This window comes from Lithobates pipiens, unplaced genomic scaffold (genome assembly GCF_037356315.1).
Source record: "Lithobates pipiens isolate NorthernLeopardFrog02 unplaced genomic scaffold, aLitPip1_a1.2 Scaffold_30, whole genome shotgun sequence".
Lineage (NCBI taxonomy): Eukaryota > Metazoa > Chordata > Amphibia > Anura > Ranidae > Lithobates > Lithobates pipiens.
Window position 1 is genome coordinate 19703848 of NW_027507791.1, and position 21367 is coordinate 19725214.

General features: G+C 42.3%; 1 protein-coding gene across 1 annotated transcript in view; it reads right to left on the minus strand.

Moving 5' to 3' along the window:
- The window catches only part of EML5 (EMAP like 5), a gene marked incomplete in the record, with an annotated part of 273075 nt that overhangs the window by 55707 nt on the left and 196001 nt on the right, over positions 1-21367 (minus strand). The window contains 2 exon segments of the mRNA XM_077463736.1: positions 4452-4466; positions 18565-18691. Coding sequence (XP_077319862.1) covers positions 4452-4466; positions 18565-18691 — 142 coding nt within the window.

Consider the following 21367-nt stretch of genomic DNA (forward strand, 5'->3'; position numbering starts at 1 on the left):
GATGGATGGATGGACACACACACACACAGGGATGGATGGACGGACACACAGGGATGGACGGACACACAGGGATGGACGGACACACACACAGGGATGGACAGGCATGTCTCACCCTCGGCTTATACACGAGTCAATAAGTTTGCCAGTTTTTTGGGGGGTAAATTGGGGGCCTCGGCTTATATTCGGGTCGGCCTATACTCGAGTATATACGGTATCTTTTCATGTGACAACACTGAAGAAATGACACTTTGCTACAATGTAAAGTAGTGAGTGTACAGCTTGTATAACAGTGTAAATTTGCTGTCCCCTCAAAATAACTCAACACACAGCCATTAATGTCTAAACCACTGGCAACAAAAGTGAGTACACCCCTAAGTGAAAATGTCCAAATTGGGCCCAAATTGTCAATATTTTGTGTGGCCGCCATTATTTTCCAGCACTGCCTTAACCCTCTTGGGTATGGAGTTCACCAGAGCTTCACAGGTTGTCACTGGAGTCCTCTTCCCCTCCTCCATGATGACATCACAGAGCTGGTGGATGTTGGAGACCTTGCGCTCCTCCACCTTCTGTTTGAGGATGCCCCACAGATGCTCAATAGGGTTTTTAGTCTGGAGACATACTTGGCCAGTCCATCACCTTTACCCTCAGCTTCTTTAGCAAGGCAGTGATCATCTTGGAGGTGCGTGTGGGGTTATGTTGGAATACTGCCCTGCGGCCCAGTCTCTGAAGGGAGGGGATCATGCTCGGCTTCAGTATGTCACAGTACATGTTGACATTCATGGTTCCCTCAATGATCTGTAGCTCCCCAGTGCTGGCAGCACTTCTGCAGCCCCAGACCATGACACTCCCACCACCATGCTTGACTGTAGGCAAGACACACTTGTCTTTGTTCTCCTCACCTGGTTGCCCCCACACACACTTGGCACCATCTGAACCAAACAAGTTTATCTAGGTCTCATAAGACCACAGGACATGGTTCCAGTAATCCATGTCCTTCATCTGCTTGTCTTCAGCAAACTGTTTTTCAGGCTTTCTTGTGCCTCACCATTAGAAAAGGCTTCCTTCTGGGACAACAGCCATGCAGACCAATTTGATGCAGTGTGTGGCATATGGTCTGAGCACTGACAGGCTGACCCCCCGCACCTTCAACCTGTGCAGCAATGCTGGCAGCACTCATACGTCTATTTCCCAAAGACAACCTCTGGATATGACGCTGAGCACGTGCACTCAACTTTGGTCAACCATGGCAAGGCCTGTTCCGAGTGGAGTCTGTCCTGTTAAACCGCTGTATGGTCTTGGCCACCGTGCTGCAGCTCAGTTTCAAGGTCTTGGCAATCTTCTTATAGCCTAGACCATCTTTATGTAGAGCAACAATTCTTTTTTTCAGATCCTCAGAGAGTTCTTTTCCATGAGGTGCCATCTTGAACTTCCAGTGACCAGTATGAGAGAGTGAGAGCGATAACACCAAATTTAACACACCTGCTCCCCATTCACACCTGAGACCTTGTAACACTAACAACTCACATGACACCGGGGAGGGAAAATGGATAATTGGGCCCAGTTTGGACATTTTCACTTAGGGGTGTACTCACCTTTGTTGCCAGCGGTTTAGACATTAATGGCTGTGTGTTGAGTTATTTTGAAGGGACAGCAAATTTATACTGTTATACAAGCTGTACACTCACTACTTTATATTGTAGCAAAGTGTCATTCCTTCAGTGTTGTCACATGAATAAAATATTTACAAAAATGTGAGGGGTGTACTCACTTTTATGAGATACTGCATATACACAGCGGGTAAAATAAGTATTGAACACGTCACCATTTTTCTAGGTATATTGGTAAAGGTGCTATTTACATGAAATTTTCACCACATGTCGCTAACAACCCATGCAATCCATACATGCAAAGACACTAAAACAAATCTGTTCAGAAATCAAGTTATGTGTAATAAAATGGAATGACGCAGGGAAAAAGTACTAAACACACGAAGAAAGGGAGGTGCAAAAAGGCATGGAAAGCCAAGACACCAGATGAAATCTATCAGTAATCAGTAATTAGAAATGCCCCTTGTCATTGCAAATTAATATCGGCTGGTTCGGTTTCAACTGATGGCTTATAAAAAGGTGCCTCATTACCAAGGTGTCACACAAGGAACATCTCATGATGGGTAAAAGCAAAGAGCCCTTTTAAGTCCTTCGCAACCTTATTGTTGCAAAACATACTGATGGCATTGATTACAGAAGGATTTCTAAACTTCTAAATGTCCCAGTGAGCACTGTTGGGGCCATGATCCGGAAGTGGAAAGATCATCATTTCACCATAAACCGGACACAACCAGGTGCTCCTCGCAAGATTTCTGACAGAGGCGTGAAAAGAATTATCAAAAGAGTTATCCAAGAGCCAAGGACAGGTTGTGGAGCAGGTCCAATTGTTTCAACTAAAACTATAAGTAATGCACCTACCCGCCATGACCTGTATGAACACTCACCACACAAGACTCCATTGATGAATAAAAAGCATGTTGGAGCTCGTTTAAAGTTTGCTGCACAACATTTAGACAAATGTGAAATACTGGGAGGATATAGTCTGGTCAGATGAGGCCAAAATGGAAATCTTTGGATGCCATAATACACACCATGTTTGGAGGTCAAATGTCCGATCACCCTAAAAACACCCCCCATACCAATAGTGCAGTTTGGAGGTGGGAAGATCATGGCGTGGGGCTGTTTTTCCACACACGGTACTGGCAAACTTCATATCATTGAAGGATAGATGAATGGAAAAATCTACCAAGACATTCTTGAAAACATCTGCTGCCATCCACCAGGATGATGAAGATGAAACGAGGGAGGACATCTCAGCAGGACAATGATCCCAACACAAAGCCAAGGAAACTCTCCATTGGTTTCAAAGAAAGAAAATAAATCTGCTAGAATGGCCCAGCCAATCACCTGACTTCAATCCAATAGAACATCTATGGAAAGAACTAAAGATCAGAAGAACCTTCAAGATTTGAAGACTGTGTGGGAGAATGGGCCAAAATGACTCCTAAGCAACGCATGCGACTAGTCTCTCCATACAGGAGGCGTCTTGGAGCCCTCAATACCAACAAAGGATTTTGTACCAAGTATTAACTACATTTCATTTAGCGGGTTCAATACTTTTTCCTGGTGTCCTTCCATTTTATTACACAGAACTTTGTTTCTGAACGTATTTGTTTTGGTTTCTTTGTATGTATGGATTGCATGGATTGTTACCGACATGTGGAGACAATTTTATGTCAATAGCACCTTTAGAAATATAGTGTTGTCTATGGGAATGTTTGCCAGTTCTTCCAGAAGCGCATCTGTGAGGTCAGGCGCTGATGTTGTACGAAAAGGCCTGGCTCGCAGTCTCCGCTCGAATTCATCCCAAAGGTGTTCTATCAGGTTGAGGTCAGGACTCTGTGCAGGCCAGTCAAGTTCCTCCACCCGAACTCTCTCATTCATGTCTTTATGGAGCTTGCTTTGTGCACTGGTTCAAATCATTTGCTGGAAGGGAATATGGTGTGGGGGTTGTTTTTCAGGGGTTGGGCTTGGCCCCTTAGTTCCAGTGATGGGAACTCTTAAGGCCTCAGCGTACCAAGACATTTTGGACAATTTCATGCTCCCAACTTTTTGGGAACAGTTTGGGGATGGCCTTTTCCTGTTCCAACATGACTGCACACCAGTGCACAAAGCAAGGTCCATAAAGACATGGATGAGCAAGTTTGGGGTGGAAGAACTTGATGTGCCTGCACAGAGTCCTGACCTCAACCCGGTAGAACACTATTGGGATGAATTATCATGGAGACTGCAAGCCAGGCCTTCTCATACAACATCAGACACTCCTAAACCTTGTGGACAGCCTTCGCGGACGAGTTGAAGCTGTTATAGCTGCAAAGGGTGGGCCAACTCAATATTGAACCCTATGGACTAAGACTGGGGTGCCATTAAAGTTCACGCGAGTAAAGGCAGGCGTCCCAATACTTTTGGTAATATAGTGTATAGATATATCTATATAATATGTCATTATATATACACACATATACATATATTTGTGTGTGTGTGTGTGTGTGTGTGTGTGTACACACACACGTACACACACTTCCTTTTTATTGTGTTTATTTGTTTTATAGCCTTGATAAAGACATGTGTTGGTCCAGAAAAACGTTGGTTGTTTTATATGATCAGCTGATGAATCATTAAAGCGACATGAAATCTTTTCATTCTTGGTCTGGCGGTCCTGTTAGGTCTTTATTTCTCAAAGGGTAAAAATACAGCAGAGGTTCTATCCCTTCACCACTCTATCCAATCATAGCTCTGTCTATAGCCGGGCCTTACCATAACTTAGGGAGGGGAATTTGGCTAGATACAACATTAATGTGACAAACATGAGAGAAGTGAAAAAGTCGAAGAGTGAAATCTTACCTGACTACGCCCTGCCTTCATGGAAGCAAGGAGAGAAGACAAGGAGAAAGACTTTTACCAATATATAAGGACACAAACTCCAAAATAAACACAAATGATGAACTTCAAGCAAACAGCTACCTACACAGATTAAATAAATACAGCAAAGGATTTGTATTTGTGTCCATCCAGTCCTAAGATTTACCCAGCTCTACCACACCGTACAGTCCTGTCTGACAGTGGAGGAGACATGCTGCAGTTGAGTAACACTTACAGGTCTACACCCTCCCCCAGCATGTGAATGGACAGTGAAAAGAAAAGCAGCAGACTGATGAGGTCATCTCTTTGTCACTCTGTTCTCTGGAGGTTATACAAAAGGAGAAGCAGGACACTGGTGAGCTCATCCCTCTTTCACTCTGCTCTCCCCCCAAACAGAATTGCCTTTAAAAGGACATGATCGCTGCAGTAAAACGGAATGGCTCCTTGTGCTGCTTCTGCAACTTCCAGTTTGAGTTCTGCTGTACAGGGACTGATACCAGGTCAGATTCATAATTATGGATGGCAATCTGCATTAACTTATGTCTGCATGGAGTCCACCCAGAACTTTTGTTTTCGCTTTTTAATGGAGACTGGAGAGTTAGAAACCCAAACCCCACCCCCAATATCATTTTTAATATGTCTTTGGCAAGAAAAGAACATACCCTAAGAACATTTGACCAGAGAAGAACATACCTTAAGAACATTTGATCAGAGGAGAACATACCCTAAGAACACTTGATCAGAGGAGAACATACCCTAAGAACACTTGATCAGAGGAGAACATACCCTAAGAACATTTGATCAGAGGAGAACATACCTTAAGAACATTTGACCAGAGAAGAACATACCTTAAGAACATTTGATCAGAGGAGAACATACCCTAAGAACATTTGATCAGAGGAGAACATACCTTAAGAACATTTGATCAGAGGAGAACATACCCTAAGAACATTTGATCAGAGGAGAACATACCTTAAGAACATTTGACCAGAGAAGAACATACCCTAAGAACATTTGATCAGAGGAGAACATACCCTAAGAACATTTGATCAGAGGAGAACATACCTTAAGAACATTTGATCAGAGGAGAACATACCCTAAGAACATTTGATCAGAGGAGAACATACCCTAAGAACACTTGATCAGAGGAGAACATACCCTAAGAACACTTGATCAGAGGAGAACATACCCTAAGAACATTTGACCAGAGAAGAACATACCTTAAGAACATTTGACCAGAGAAGAACATACCTTAAGAACATTTGATCAGAGGAGAACATACCCTAAGAACATTTGACCAGAGAAGAACATACCTTAAGAACATTTGACCAGAGAAGAACATACCTTAAGAACATTTGATCAGAGGAGAACATACCCTAAGAACATTTGATCAGAGGAGAACATACCTTAAGAACATTTGATCAGAGGAGAACATACCCTAAGAACATTTGATCAGAGGAGAACATACCCTAAGAACACTTGATCAGAGGAGAACATACCCTAAGAACACTTGATCAGAGGAGAACATACCCTAAGAACACTTGATCAGAGGAGAACATACCCTAAGAACACTTGATCAGAGGAGAACATACCCTAAGAACATTTGATCAGAGGAGAACATACCCTAAGAACACTTGATCAGAGGAGAACATACCCTAAGAACATTTGACCAGAGAAGAACATACCTTAAGAACATTGTAATTGTTTTTCTTTTTTGTGATGTCATTGTTAAATAATATTCTTAATAAATAACTATATGTTTTTTTAAATACTCTTTTCAAAGTCATTCTACCTTTTTGGTTCCGAAATAGTCCCCTTTTTTTCCCTCGTCTACCCCTTGAAGGCACCATTTTTTGAGCTTCATATTTCTCTATTGAAACTTTGGGATGATGGTACCTCCTTTATACATTTTTCTATAAGGCTATACCATATTTCAATAATAATAGGGTGGATAACACACCTGGATCCTGGGATCCTTAACCTTTCCTCTTTTTTTTCCAATCGCCTGTTCTTATTCTTTATTGAAAATTCTATACATTTTTTTATGTTGTTTTCTTAACAGGGACTTTGGATTTAACCCCGCTCCTACTCTACTATCATTCTTTCTTGTGAAGTTTTTTTCGGGTAGCAACCTAGGTGGTGAGTTTTTTTGAACGTTTACACTATTCTCTTATGGATGTTTTGGGCTCAGCATGGGGGGGCTTTATGTCCTCCATTCAGGCAGAGTGTTTGAACAGCCATAAGACCGAGGATGACACTAAGGCCTTTCTTGACAGAATGTTTAACCTTCTCAAAAGAAAGTCCCATTTACACTGGCACACACAGTACTTTAAACTCTATATACAAGAGCATGTTTGCCCTTCGCATACAGGTATTTCCCACCTTAAAAGAGCCCACTGCAGAATTTAAGAAAACTTGGGAAAATATACTCACCGCCTGCAGTGTGGAACTTATGAAACAACTTAATGACCAATATACCATAGATATGACAGCTTTGGACGAAGAAATAACCAGATTGAATCAACAATATCCCAATATCATGGAACTGACCTCCTTTCCAGAAAAATGGAAAGATGTGAGAAACCGATTAGAAATCCTGAATAAAGAAATAATTAGTAAGAAACAAGGCAAGTTTGTCAAAGACAAACTTGCATTTACCCAAGGTTATGCTTATAAATGATCGGGTAGGTCACGCTTTAGGAGAAACCCGACACGCAATCGGAACCCCTCAGGAGTTATACCGTCTGATTTTATGGAATCAGATTCTTCAGCTTCTTCTCTATCCTCACAGATGACGTCCCATTCTATGACCACACAAGGTCTGGTCCCTCCCCGAAAAAGATCCCTTACAGGCAATAGTGTTCCTACTAAAGACCCTAAAAAGGGCAAAAAACATGGTAAAGGTACCAAACCACAGACAACCCCGCGGTTAGGCACGCCAATTACCAAAAGTGAAGCTTCATGCTCCACTTTACATTCTTTTATTCCCAAACTACTACAACCGCAGATTCAAACCCTTTTTCCTCCCAACCTTTTAAATCCGACAGCTCCAGATTCCACCAAAAGAGGGATCCTGGATTCTTGTGTTCCGAAAACATCCATGCCCAACAACTAACGGATATTGATGTAACCAATATAACGGGAGTATCTACTCTTAACATTATCAATTTGACCTCTATTAAACTTTCTTGTGAGAAAGAATATGTACTTCAGCTAGGATTAGGTTTCTGTCCTTCAGAACCCATAAATATTTACGAGACAATCAAAGACCTCTATCTCTTTGCAAGAAATCTTACTTACAGATTCATCTTTGATCCAGATCGTAAAAAATTAAATCTGGAGAAAGAACTTGCTGAACGTACAAAATCCTTCACAATGCAGGAATTTAGAGCTCTGAGAGACCTAATGCTGCTATATGAAGAAGGAGCCACCGAGACTCCAACCTCGGAGACTGATTCCGAATCTGTGGACAAAATTCTTTGTCCCCTGGGTCTGGATCCCACAAGCAATAAAAACTTAAAACTTAAATCTAGGTCATTCCCTGACCTAATGACCTGCCCATCAATTTGGAATTTCCTACACGAATCTATCAAATCTTTAAAAAAATGTCAGTGGTCAGACCCACCACCAAACTTGACCCCCAAACAAAAACAAGCTATTAAAAAACTACAAAAAAAATTCAGATTTAATAATAAAACAGTCAGATAAAGGAGGCAACCTAGTCCTGATGACGCATGCACAGTATCAATCCATGTGCCTTACGGTCCTTCAAAATGCCTCTTGGTATGCCCCTATCAACCATTCGTTAATTGAAACATTCACTGCAGAATTCCGATGTCTTGTTATGGATGCTTTTTGAGGGGGCCTTATTGATGTAGACACCCTTAAATTTATCAACACCACGTTTCCTCGAATACCGACCTTTTACACGTTACCTAAAACTCACAAAAATGTAGTAAGACCCCCAGGCCGACCAATTGTGTCCGGCATAGGTTCATTAACTGAAAATGCAAGTAGATTTGTTGATTCATTTCTCATGCCCCATGTTTTGGGGTTGCCCTCCTATATTAAGGACACTACAGACATGCTGAAACACATTGAGGATGTCCAGATCCCTTCGGACGCCCTGCTCGTGGCTATTGATGTTGAGGCACTATACTCTAGCATCCCCCATGAGCAGGGCGTCCGAATGGCTGAGACTTTCCTTATGGAGCAGGATCACACTACTTGGCCCATGAACAAATTTATTTTAAAATTACTACACTTTATACTTACCAGGAATTATTTCTTGTTCATGGATCAACTATATTTGCAGACCCAAGGGGTAGCTATGGATACAGCCTGTGCTCCCTCATATGCTAACCTCTATTTAGGAGGATGGGAAAGGACTATCTTTGGTGACGAAAAATTACAACATTTCCTGGATCACATTCTGTGCTGGCACAGATATATTGATGATCTGTTCATAATCTGGACCAGCACCAGACACAACTTAGATGCCTTTATGGTCATCTTGAATCGGAACCAGCTCAATTTACATTTTACATATACATCAGATACAATGAATATCTCTTTTTTGGATCTTCAAATTTTTCGAAAAACCTACAGCCGGAAATACCATCTTGCACGCCTCCAGCTCACATCCCCGTCCTCTGGTTCGCAGTATCCCATACGCCCAATATTTGAGGCTGAGGCGAAACTGCACCGAGGACGGGGATTTTCGAGCCCAGGCTAATGCCTTATGAACACGCCTCCTGGCCAGAGGCTATAGCCATACAGTTCTAAGAAAGGCTTTCAACAAAGCTTTTTCTCGTACTTGATTATCCCTTTTATATGGCCCTTCACGTCCCAAACAACCCTCCACTACAAAAATCATAACTAAATTCTCCAGTCATCACCAACAGTTACATAATCTGCTTTCAAAACATTGGCATTTATTGACGGAACATCACATCTTGGGCAAATATGTCAGATCATCTCCTGAACTCGTGTTTAGTAGGGCCGCTTCACTAAGAGACAAGTTGACTAATAGCCACTATAGGGCCCAACCCCGATCCTGGGACGGTCCCCGTGGCACACACAAATGTGGACACTGCTCAAGGTGCCCCTGGATATTGGAAGGAGAATCATACATCCTCCCCAACGGTGAACTTTTTTCACCTCCACATCACGCCAACTGTGGCACTAGGGGAGTAATATACCTGATGGTCTGTGCCTGTAACGCATTTTACGTTGGCAAGACCATCAGGGATCTACAACAGCGCCTAGGAGATCACTTATACTACTCCACTAACGGCAAGCTTACTACTATAGGACGGCATATTGGTTTATATCACAAATTTCAACCTGAGAATGTAAAATTCATGGTCCTAGAAGTAATTTCACAAGATCCAAGAGGGGGCAATTGGGATCGGGAGATCCTTAGACGTGAAACACCATGGATCGAACGTCTCAACGCCCTCATTCCCCCTGGTTTAAATGAGGCTCATTCCTATAAATACTTCCTATAAAAAATACTACGTTCAATTATTTCCGCTGTCCCCTGCTGCCCCCAAACTCCCTACAAGAGAGACCTTACTATTTCTTCTAGTAAATATTGCCCTACTTAGGACAATAGATCTAGCGGGTTCCCTTTCTTCTTTCTCTGTTTATTTACCCCTACTTTTACAGTAGGGGCTTCTAAGTTTTATGATTATTATTTTTCTGTTTTTGCTATGTTATAGTGGGGTCTCACGACTTTGCCGACCATGAATGGTTATGTTCCCCACCCAACTTCATTTGTCAAATATGGTGACCCCCCACTTTGTTTAAATTTCATCATAAATGCTTTGTATTACATATATTATGCGATGTACATCCTTTGACTCCCCCACTTTTTCATTCTACCTTTTTGGTACCGAAATAGTCCCCTTTTTTTCCCTCGTCGCTCATAGGTACCCCTTGAAGGCACCATTTTTTGAGCTTCATATTTCTCTAGAGGAGAACATACTCTAAGAACATTTGATCAGAGGAGAACATACCCTAAGAACATTTGATCAGAGGAGAACATACCCTAAGAACATTTGATCAGAGGAGAACATACCCTAAAGCCCTGTACACACGACCGGTTTTCCCATCGGAATAAACTCTGAAGGTTTTTCTGATGGGAGTTCCGATGGAATTCCGCTGAAACTGTCTTGCGTACACATAATCACACCAAAGTCCAATCGTCAAGAACGTACAGCACATACGATGAGACTAGAAAAAGGAAGTTCAATACCCAGTAGCCAATAGCTTCTGTCTCGTACTTGCTTTAGAGCATGCGTCGTTTTTGGTCCATCGGAACATCACACAACGAGCAGTTTTCCCGATAGGAATTGGTTCCATCGGAAATATTTAGAATATGTTCTATTTCTAGGTCCGTCAGAATTTTCGAAAAAAAAAACGTCCGATGAGGTCTACACATGATCGGAATATACAACGAAAAGCTTCCGTCTGACTTTTTCTGTCGGACATTCCGCTCGTGTGTACCCGGCATAAGAACATTTGATCAGAGAAGAAATTACCCTAAGAACATTTGATCAGGTTACATAAGGGTATGTTCTCCACCACTTGATCGTTCTTACGGGCGGCGAGAAAGGACGCCCCCCCACCTCCCGCCACCATCCGGTGCTTCTACCAATTCACCGCTTCCATCGGTGAGTCGGAGACAGGATCCGCTGGCCCCGGATGGTGACCATACAGATTTCCAGTGGACCAGATGGTCGCTAGAGTCTCTACGATCATTCAGAGGCCAGGAGCGATATGATGTCAAGCCCGGCCTCTGCATTCAAACAAACAGCGCGGGCTCGGCTGTGAAGCCAGGATCGTTTTATTTATTTTTTGGATTTCAGGCTTCCCAGCCTAGGGGTGAGGTGTTATTGACCTCAATGCTCTATCCTGGCCTAGGACGACAAGGCCCAGGCCTAGGGCAGCACTTTGCAGGGGGGCAGCATGGACAGAGTCCCCGCCGGCTTGAGCTACAGGATTAATGTAGCGCCAGTCTTATGGAGCAGACTGGGCTGAGAGGCAAATTAGTCTAGCGCCCCCATAAAGTGTCCGCACTGCTTCTATAATGCGGGAGACCGGCATTCCGCAACTGGGGGGGGGGGGGGGGGGCTCCTTCCTCACTGTGCTATATGTTTTCTGCTGCACCATTGGCATGGTTATATCTTCTCCATAAAATTATCAGAAATTTCTGCTTAAAGTAGAACTATAGGCAACACTTTTTTTTTTCATTTTGGATAGAATAAGGGAGGGTTAAAGACCCGGTCAGTTTATTTTTTACCATCCCTGTCCCATTGCAGAGATTTCCCTTCACATCCTGCCCCAAACAGGAAGTGAGAGGAAATATATGCAAATTAAGGGAATCCATTGCCGCCCCCCCGCCCTCAGAACTAAGCCTATGGAGATTTTTAAGTAGCAAACTTTGGCACCATTCCACGAGCGTGCACAATTTTGAAGCGTGACATGTTAGGTATCTATTTACTCGGCATAACTTCATCTTTTGCATTATGCAAAAATATTGGACAAACTTTACTGGGTTTTTTTGGGGGTTTTTTTTAAGCACAAAATAGTTTTTTTCCCCCAAAATAATGTTTGGGGGTTCTATGTAATTTTCTAGCAAAAACAATTATGATTTTTACATGTAGGAGAGAAATGTCAGAATTGGCCTGGTTGGAAAGTGGTTAAACTGTGCAAAAAAACAAACAAAAAAAAAAAACCCTAAAACTAATGAGCGCATGCTGGTTACTTTACACAAAACGAATGTAACTGCAGTTTGACTGGATCATTACGTATGCCAATTTTTCACACACGGCCCCCTTTGTCTTTGGAAGATATTTTATTGAAGCTGCAATTACTTCAGAGTTTAATTTGGAAGCGTCCATGGAAAATAATGAAATAACTGCGATTTTGCAGAGAGAAAGATCAGAAGATGGAACTTTGTTATAAAATGTTTCATCTTGGAGGTGACATCTCCCTTTATGACTCACCGGCTTGGCTACGTCTAACGAATTAATTAGGACTCTCTGACTTTCCAGACATCTCATTCAAAGTTTAGAAAGTTTGCCATCTCTAGTCTTTGTACTCGTGTAATAAATGATGGCGGTAATACTTTGGAAAGACAAATGTTCAACATAATGATACATTTAAAAACAAAATGTGGAACATAATCTGTACAATATGATTTTTGTCTGTAAAATCTTTTTCTTGCAGCGCATCACAGGACACAGAACATCTTCATAGCCATAACAATAGGGTTATAGTGCAACCCTCAGGTTTTTGGACGTTAGAAAAAAAAAAAAAAAAAAAAAGCAAGAAAGGCAGTCATAAACCAGAAGTAAGAGGGGCGGGATCTGTCCCGTGATGTACTCCAAGCAAGGGATTTTACAGGTAAACGAAAAATCCAATTTTCGTGTCGCCAACATGGCAGCATACTAGCACATGTATGTTGCCATGGATTGGCACCAGGAGAGGAAAATTATGGTATTTGATAGAATGGATCGGCACCAGGAAAGGAAATTACGGTAAGCATTTGATAAAAAAAATTCAATTTTCCTGGTACAAACACGGCAGTATACTCTACCACATGTACAGTATCTCACAAAAGTGTAAATATTTTATTCTATCTTTTCATGTGACAACACTGAAGAAATCACAAATGCCAGTGGTTTAGACATTGATGGCTGTGTGTTGAGTTATTTTGAGGGGACAGCGAATTTACACTGTTATACAAGCTGTACACTCACTACTTTACATTGGAGCAAAGTGTTATTTCTTCAGTGTTGTCACATGAAAAGATAGAAGAAAATATTTACAAAAATCTGAGGGGTGTACTCACTTTTGTGAGATACGGTATGTTGCCATGAATTGGCACCAGGAAAAGAAAGTTACGGTAAGTATAAGATACAATTTTCCATTTTTCCCATGTTCGTCTCAAACACCAGCTGTTTGCCCGTTCAGTGAATTCAGAACGTTATGAGCCACGCCAAATTCGAGTGCCGCTCACGGCCTATAATGCAATGAGTCATCGCAGTGCCATGCTGGATGACGACTGGACAAGCATGCAATATGACCCGCATGCTTGGCCAATCAAAGCGCCATCAGCGAAACGAGCCATAATTGGCCACAGGCATCGGCTCAGGGGGTTTAGTACACGCCCCACACTATATAAGGCCGCCTGCGCGGCGGCCTTGCGTAGTGTGTTGCGGCTCATAAAGAGAGATAGATGGAGAGACAGTGTCTTAATTTCTTTTGAATCTATTGCAATTACAGTCTGTGTATTGTGCCCCCTGCACAGTTTACACCTGAAGCTACCCCAATTGCTGGTCGTGTTCTGGTCCTCTACCACAGGCAGCTGGTGTATTGTGCCACCTGCACAGTATACACTTGAAGCTACCCCAATTGCTCGTGTTGTTCTGGTTCTGACAGAAAGTCAGGTGAAATCTTCTGTGCACAGATGGAAAAAAATGTTACAGGGGTGATAACCCTTCCCATGTTTTCCAAAAAGCTTGAAAATAGATTTTTTGACTGGAGCTACACTTTAAAAATGTACCAGTTCAAAATTACAAACCGATTCTACTTGACAAGAAACCTACACGGTCCCTGCCTTGTTGCACCGCCTGTATACTGCTGTTTGGAGTATACAGGGCCTGGGGGCTCCACGCCTTTCCTTTTTTTAATTTGGGTAGGGGTTCCCCTTAATATCCGTACAAGACCCAAAGAGGCTGGTAATGGCTGATAATGGGCAGGGGGGGCTACCCATGCCATTTTTCCCAATGATTTTCCCATGTTTTCCAAAAAGCTTGAAAATAGATTTTTTGACTGGAGCTACACTTTAAAAATGTACCAGTTCAAAATTACAAACCGATTCTACTTGACAAGAAACCTACACGGTCCCTGCCTTGTTGCACCGCCTGTATACTGCTGTTTGGAGTATACAGGGCCTGGGGGCTCCACGCCTTTCCTTTTTTTAATTTGGGTAGGGGTTCCCCTTAATATCCGTACAAGACCCAAAGAGGCTGGTAATGGCTGATAATGGGCAGGGGGGGCTACCCATGCCATTTTTCCCAATGATTTTCATCTATATTGCCGGAACCAGACATTACATTAAAACCGCAAGCAGTTTTAAATGACTTTTTTCCGTTAGAAATGTAATTTTGTGCAGGGACTGTTCTAAACACGGGAAACACGTGCCACTTCACAGGCATACTATAGACATTAAAATCAGTGCTTCCGAAAAAACGTTAGTTTTTAAAACTTTTTTTTGCATTGATACATGTCCCCTGGGGCAGGAACCGGGTCCCCAAACACTTTTTAGGACAATAACTTGCATATTAGCCTTTAAAATGAGCACTTTTGATTTTGAATGTTCGAGTCCCATAGACTTTAATGTGGTTCTAAAGTTCGCACAAATTTTCGGTCCGTTCGCAGGTTCTGGTGCGAACCGAATCGGGGGGTGTTGGGCTCATCCCTAATCATGAGACATAAAGCATCTTCATATTCACAACGATAGGGATGTCCCAAAGCATTGTAAGATGAGGGGAGGGTAACACAGCAACAAACCAAAGGGTTGCAAACAACTATAACACTAAAGGTTAGAACCTCACACAGCAGCTGGCAAAACACGCAAACTAAAGGTAGCAACTTCAGTAGTTCAAATGCCCTATTACAGAACTTTGTAAAAAGTATGACCTGAAGACCAGGTAACAACTGTGCAAACTTGAGCTATCAAAATCCGATGTCCAATAGCCCAGGAAGTACCAACAATTTTGGTAAATGGGCCGCCATGGGCAGAAATGCTGGAACATGTCGTGTAGACTGAAAATTACGAGAAATAGGCTGACGGAACCAATGATAAATGGTAGACTTGGAAGTTGCGTGACCCTTCCATGGTCCTTTGGGAAGCACAAAAATGGAATCCAACTGATGATTTCATCAGTCGACTTTGGGTAACACCTGATAGGACAAACCCCATCCAAAGTGGGAAGAGCCTCGTCTCCCAGTGTCTGCGGCTTAGGACCAAAAGACGGCAACACAATGCCCTGGTTGAAGTCATCATTATGTAAGAAATCATCTTACATAATGATGATGGCTGAGGGCAAAAAACCACCTTGTCACTGTGGAATACCAGGAACATTTCTTCAATGAAATGGAGGGGCCAATTCCAGACCACTGTAGGCCAAAGTAACGGCAACCAAAAATATAGCTTTTCGAGTCAGGACTAACACATCTTGAATGTTCTCCAAAACAGAAAGTTGAGGTCTCACAGAGTAAACCAAATCCGGACCAGTAGAGCAATGCAAGTACAAATTCGCCCCCATGCTGAAATTCTCCCTCCAAGAATAAATCTCTGCCCCACCCCCAAAATTGCCCCAAGCACAAATGCCCTCACTCACAAACAAAAAATTAATAGTAAAAAATATACACCCCCCACTCCAAATCCTCCCTTCTAGCACAAACACCCCCCAAACTATCCCTACTAGCACAAATCCCCCCCCCCAAAGAAAAATGTATCCCCTAGCACAAATCCCCTCCCCCCTCTACCATATCACCTCTTCTATCATAAACCCCCCAAATCCCCTTTTCCCATCCCTCTCCGAACACAAATAATCCCTGAATCACCACGCCTAGCACATACACCCAAATTTCCCTTCCTACAACAATTCTTACCCCCTGCTGCCCCCCCCCCAAATTTCTCCTCTCAACACAAATCCCCCCCTCAATCTCCTTGCAGTGCCCCCCCCCCCACCTCACATGAAATCACAGCGCCCAGGGCAGCCATCCCACTCCTGCCCACCCCTTGTCCCGGCCCTGGGTGACAGTATGACCTTAGTGTAATGGATTTGGAGATGCTCTGTGTCCCATTATGTATGATAAAGAAATTTGGATTTTGGGGCATCTACAGGTCCTGGAAATCCAAGTTAATTTGAGGATTAGTTTGGGGAGTTATGTGGAGGATTAATAGAACTTAGTTAGAAAACACTAACAATCAAATTTAATTTGAAATGTGCACAGGTGACTTTTCAGCATATCATATCATTTTTTGAGATAAAAGCTGGGGTACCTTATCACATCCTGTATAATGCAAACATGGCTCTCCTCATATAACTACCTAAGATAGCAAAAATACAAATGGCAATAGAAACATTCAGTCATACCAATAGGTAGGTGACATATAAAAAAATATATATCTACACCGAAAAAGAGCCCAGCTGAACTCTGAACACACTAGCACCTACTCCTGCTTTTGTTGTTCACACATATTTATTGTGAATCCTTCAAATATTATTATTAGTAGTCCTATATACTTTTGTTTTGACCTATCTGTCATGCGCACCTGAATGCATACCTCACTGATACATTGTTATGTTTTTTTCATGTATTTTATAAATTCTCTGTTTTATTTAACAGAACATAACCCCCACTAGGGAAGCCCTTATTGGACGAAACGCGCTGGAGGCCATTCTGTAAAATATTTATTGTTCTATCAACACTATATGGATTAAGTTGGGACAGTTGTGGTTATGCGCCATATTATAGGTGTTGTTATTAGACATGTTGGATTTAGTACATTGCTATTCATCAAGGGGTTAATGTTCTGTATTGCTTTTTAAACGAACATGCAATAAATGATTAACCAGTGGTAAATGTAACATTCTTGAAATAAAACTGACTGATTTTATGCGAGTTGTAGTGTCTGTATGTGAGACCACCCACCTTCAAAGTCCATCACTTTGATTACTTCGGGTTCTCTCAGGAACAACCCATAGGGGAGTTCTAAACAAATTTCAAAACATTTTGGGCGATGGGCATGGCATGGCAAAGCATGGAGTAGGACGCTAGAGTGAAGAGCTCTGCTTCCACAATCTTCTTGATTACTAATCCTGATCCTGATCCTATAGTCTTCTACCTGGCTTTGTTGTGCTCCCTGTAGGAACAGCAGCTTGTCACAACATATCCCCACCAAAAAAAATCCTCGAAAACTGGCTCCAAATTGGATCAATTCAGACAGCAGGATGAGGAGTCTTCTGGGGAAGATGATGGTGCCTCAGCTGGGGAGTTGAATCTGGCAGATAATAACACTGCAAAGGTGCTTGAAGCCATACCCTCCTGCCAGACTACGTTAACCACGAAAATCAAGGAGGTGAAGGATGATATTTCCCTTATCCGCTAAGACTTACAAAAGCTTAGAGAATGGGTCAAAAACTCTGAGACTAGGCTGGGCAGTGTGAAAGACTCGCTCCCACCTCTGCAAGATGTCTCCGACCACCTTAATTTACAAGTAAACCATCTCCTGCAGAAACAAGAGGACTCAGAGAATAGGCTTTGCTGTAGTAATCTGCATTTTATTGGCCTGCCTGAGGGTGCGGAGGGATCCAATCCATCAGCATTCCTGGAGTAACTACATATTACCACCTATGGTCGAGAGGCCTTCTCCCCACTTTTGTGGTAGGGTGCACTACATGACCACCACTTCAAAGGGCACCTCCTCACATTTCTATTGCAAAGCTCCTGAATTAAAGACAGAGATTGAGTGCTTGCACGGGTAAAGGGTACTATTCCTTTAATATTACCAAAGCCAAAAGGCGCCTCTGAATAAAACATCCTAAATATTCTATGCTGTTCCTAGCACATCTTCAAGTGAAAGGAGACAAACTAGTACACTTGTTTGAAGACCCCAAGGCGGTCCTAACCTGGCTGGAACATTGAGTGACAAATAGAGAAGCGGCTGCCTGAACCCCTCGGTCTTCACTTGTACACCTCGGAGCTTTCTCTGGAGCATTACATTGTCCGCACCACTGCACAGTTTGACCAAAACATTTTGGGCAAAATGGCTTCAAGTACCTGGCTTAACCACCTAATTTTTTTGCAGCCAACCCTACCCTCTTGCCTGTGTAAACGAGGCCTTAGAAAGTCAAGATAGCACAGTTTGCTTCACAGCTTACACCTTATATTCAATATTTGTACCAAAAAAATATAAACAGTAAAAATATGAAATATGAAATATGTAAAACATCCATTAGAAAAGTACAAAACAAAATAAAATTGCCCCAAAAGCATAAGTGATGGTTACCTCTCATCCAAGGACAGCTCCTTCTGCTGCAGGTGAGGTTTGATCCCAGCCGTAGGACGGATGTTGGTGGATAAGGCTTTGATGGTGTAGGTCATTTCATTCTCTCTCATCACATCGCTGTCATAACCTGAGATTAGAGACCCTGTATTGTCACATCTGTTATCCAAACATCCCCGCCCCTCCCCTCCCCAACCCTTAGAGGGGGATCACACTTTTTTTTTTAATCAAATTCCCTTTGGTATTAATAAAGTATTCCAAATCAGAATTCAGCCAACTCAAGTGACTTAAAAGTCTGTAAACCCAAACCTGACCACCTTTTCCAAGTCATCAGTGTCATGTACAGATGCCCTGAGCTTCAGATGGAGATGCATAGAGTGGTGAAACCTTATAGTTAGGATTTGAAAGAGAAAGACAGGACAGGGGGCACCATCTAAGTGTAGTTTTTTTTATTAAAACAATTCCATAAAAAAACAATATGAATTCACTTGATTAAAGCTCATTTGGGCACATCAACAGTCGTGCAGTATCTGTTTGTCTGGACCCACAGGACCCACTGATGTGCCCAAATAAGCTATGTAATCAAGTAAGTGCATATTGTATTTACAAATTTGTTTTAATAAAAGACTACACTTTGATGGTGGCACCCCCGGTCCTGTCATTCTCTTTCAGTTTTTACACACAGAGAAATGTCCAATACTCAGAGGAGCAACAGCCATCCACAGAAATTACTTTTTACAGGACTATTACACAGTGAATTAACTGGGACTTTCTATCTGACCCTAAAAATACCCCTTTTCCTTTCCAATCAGTCTTGCACATTGCGCCATACTATAGTTGTTTATTTTATTTTTTTATATAGTTAGGATTTCTCTTTTAAAGTAGTTGTAATGTCATAAGGTTTTTTTGCATTTTTTTGCATTCTATGCATTAAGATAAAAAGCCTTCTGTGTGCAGCAGTTCCCCTCAGCCCCCCTAATACTTACCTGAGGTCCATCTAGATCCAGCGATGTTGGATGTCTTTATGGACCTTGCTTTGTGCACTGGAGCGCAGTCATGTTGGAACAGTAAGGGCCATCCCCAAACTGTTCCCACAAAGTTGGGAGCATGAAATGTCTTGGTATGCTGACGCCTTAAGAGTTCCCTTCTAAGGGGCAAAGCCCAACCCCTGAAAAACAACCTTACACCATAAGCCCCCCTCCACCAAATGATTTGGACCATTGCAAAAACAAGGTCCATAAAGACATGGACTAGCGAGTTTGGGGTGGAGGAACCTGACTGGCCTGCTCATCCCGTTAGAACACCTTTAAGATGAATTTGGGCAGAGGCTGTGAGCCAGGCCTTCGCGTCCAACATCAGTGCCTGACCTCACAAATGCTCTTCTGGTAGAATGGTCAAATATTCCCATGGACACACTCCTAAACCTTCTCAGAAGAGTGGAAGCTGTTATAGCCGCAAAGGGTGGGCCAACTCAATATTAAACCCTACGGACAAAAACTGGGGTGCCATTACAGTTCATGTGCCCCAATACTTTTGACAATATAGTGTATGTTTGGATCCATTGGAACAATTGACAGTTATTGATGGATACACTGACTATGCAGTTAAAGACTAGAATAATATTTTTAAACCAAATATCCCTCTTGCTGTGTGTAGCAGGGAATAGCAGCACAAACAGCAAGGAGTACAGCATTAGTAGTGCTGGGTTAGTGTACTAATCGCTTTAAGATGACATGGAACTGCCAAAACACGGGTAGTGTGGTAGAGGAACCCAGACTCGGGTCAGGAGTAAGTAGTAGCTTTATTGGGAAAGGTCCATTTGCCTAGTGGTAAGGTGGTAAATTTGTTCCCTTTCGAGTCACACCTGGTGACCTGGGCCCTCATGTTTCATGGGCCTCAAGAGTCTGGTGGACCCCCACGCAGCTAGCCTGTAATCACTGAAATCACTACGAATGCAGGTACATCTAAAAAAAATTGAATATCATCAAAAAGTTAATTTGTTTTAGTAATTCAATTCAAAATGTGAAACTCATATATTATACAGATTCATTACACACAGTGATCTATTTCAAGCATTTTTCTTTTAATTTAGATGATTGTGGCTACAGCTAGGAAAGGGGCTTTATGTTTGGGTTGGCTGTTCGCCCATTCGCCGAATAGCGAAGAATTTGTGGTGTTCGCGGCAAATTCGAAAGCCGCAGAACACCCTTTAAAAGTCTATGGGATAAATCAAAAGTGCTCATTTTAAAGGCTTATATGCAAGTTATTGTCATAAAAAGTTTTTTGGGGACCTGGGTCCTGCCCCAGGGGACATGTATCAATGCAAAATTTTTTTTTTTTTAAATGCCCGTTTTATCAGGAGCAGTGATTTTAATAATGATTAAAGTGAAACAATAAAAGTGTAATATTCCTTTAAATTTAGTTTAAAACTACTCATGGCTATAATGAATTGTCGGTCCGACAATACACATAAAAGTTCATTGATAAAAACCACATGGAATTTCTCCACAGGGGAACCTCGAACCAAAATTAAATGTTTTTTTTTTTTTTAAATGGTGTGGGGGTCCCCCTCAAAATCCATTCCACACCTTCAGGTCTGGTATGAATTTTAAGGGGAATCCCGTCCCAAAATTAAAAAAAATAATGGCATGGGGCCCCCCAAAAATCCATACCAGACCCTTATCCGAGCATGCAACCTGGCAGGCCGCAGGGGGGCTTCCAGATTCCGCTAAGCCCCCCGCCCGCAGACCCCCACAACCACCGGGCAATATCAACATCAACATGGGGACAAGGTGCTTTGGGGGGA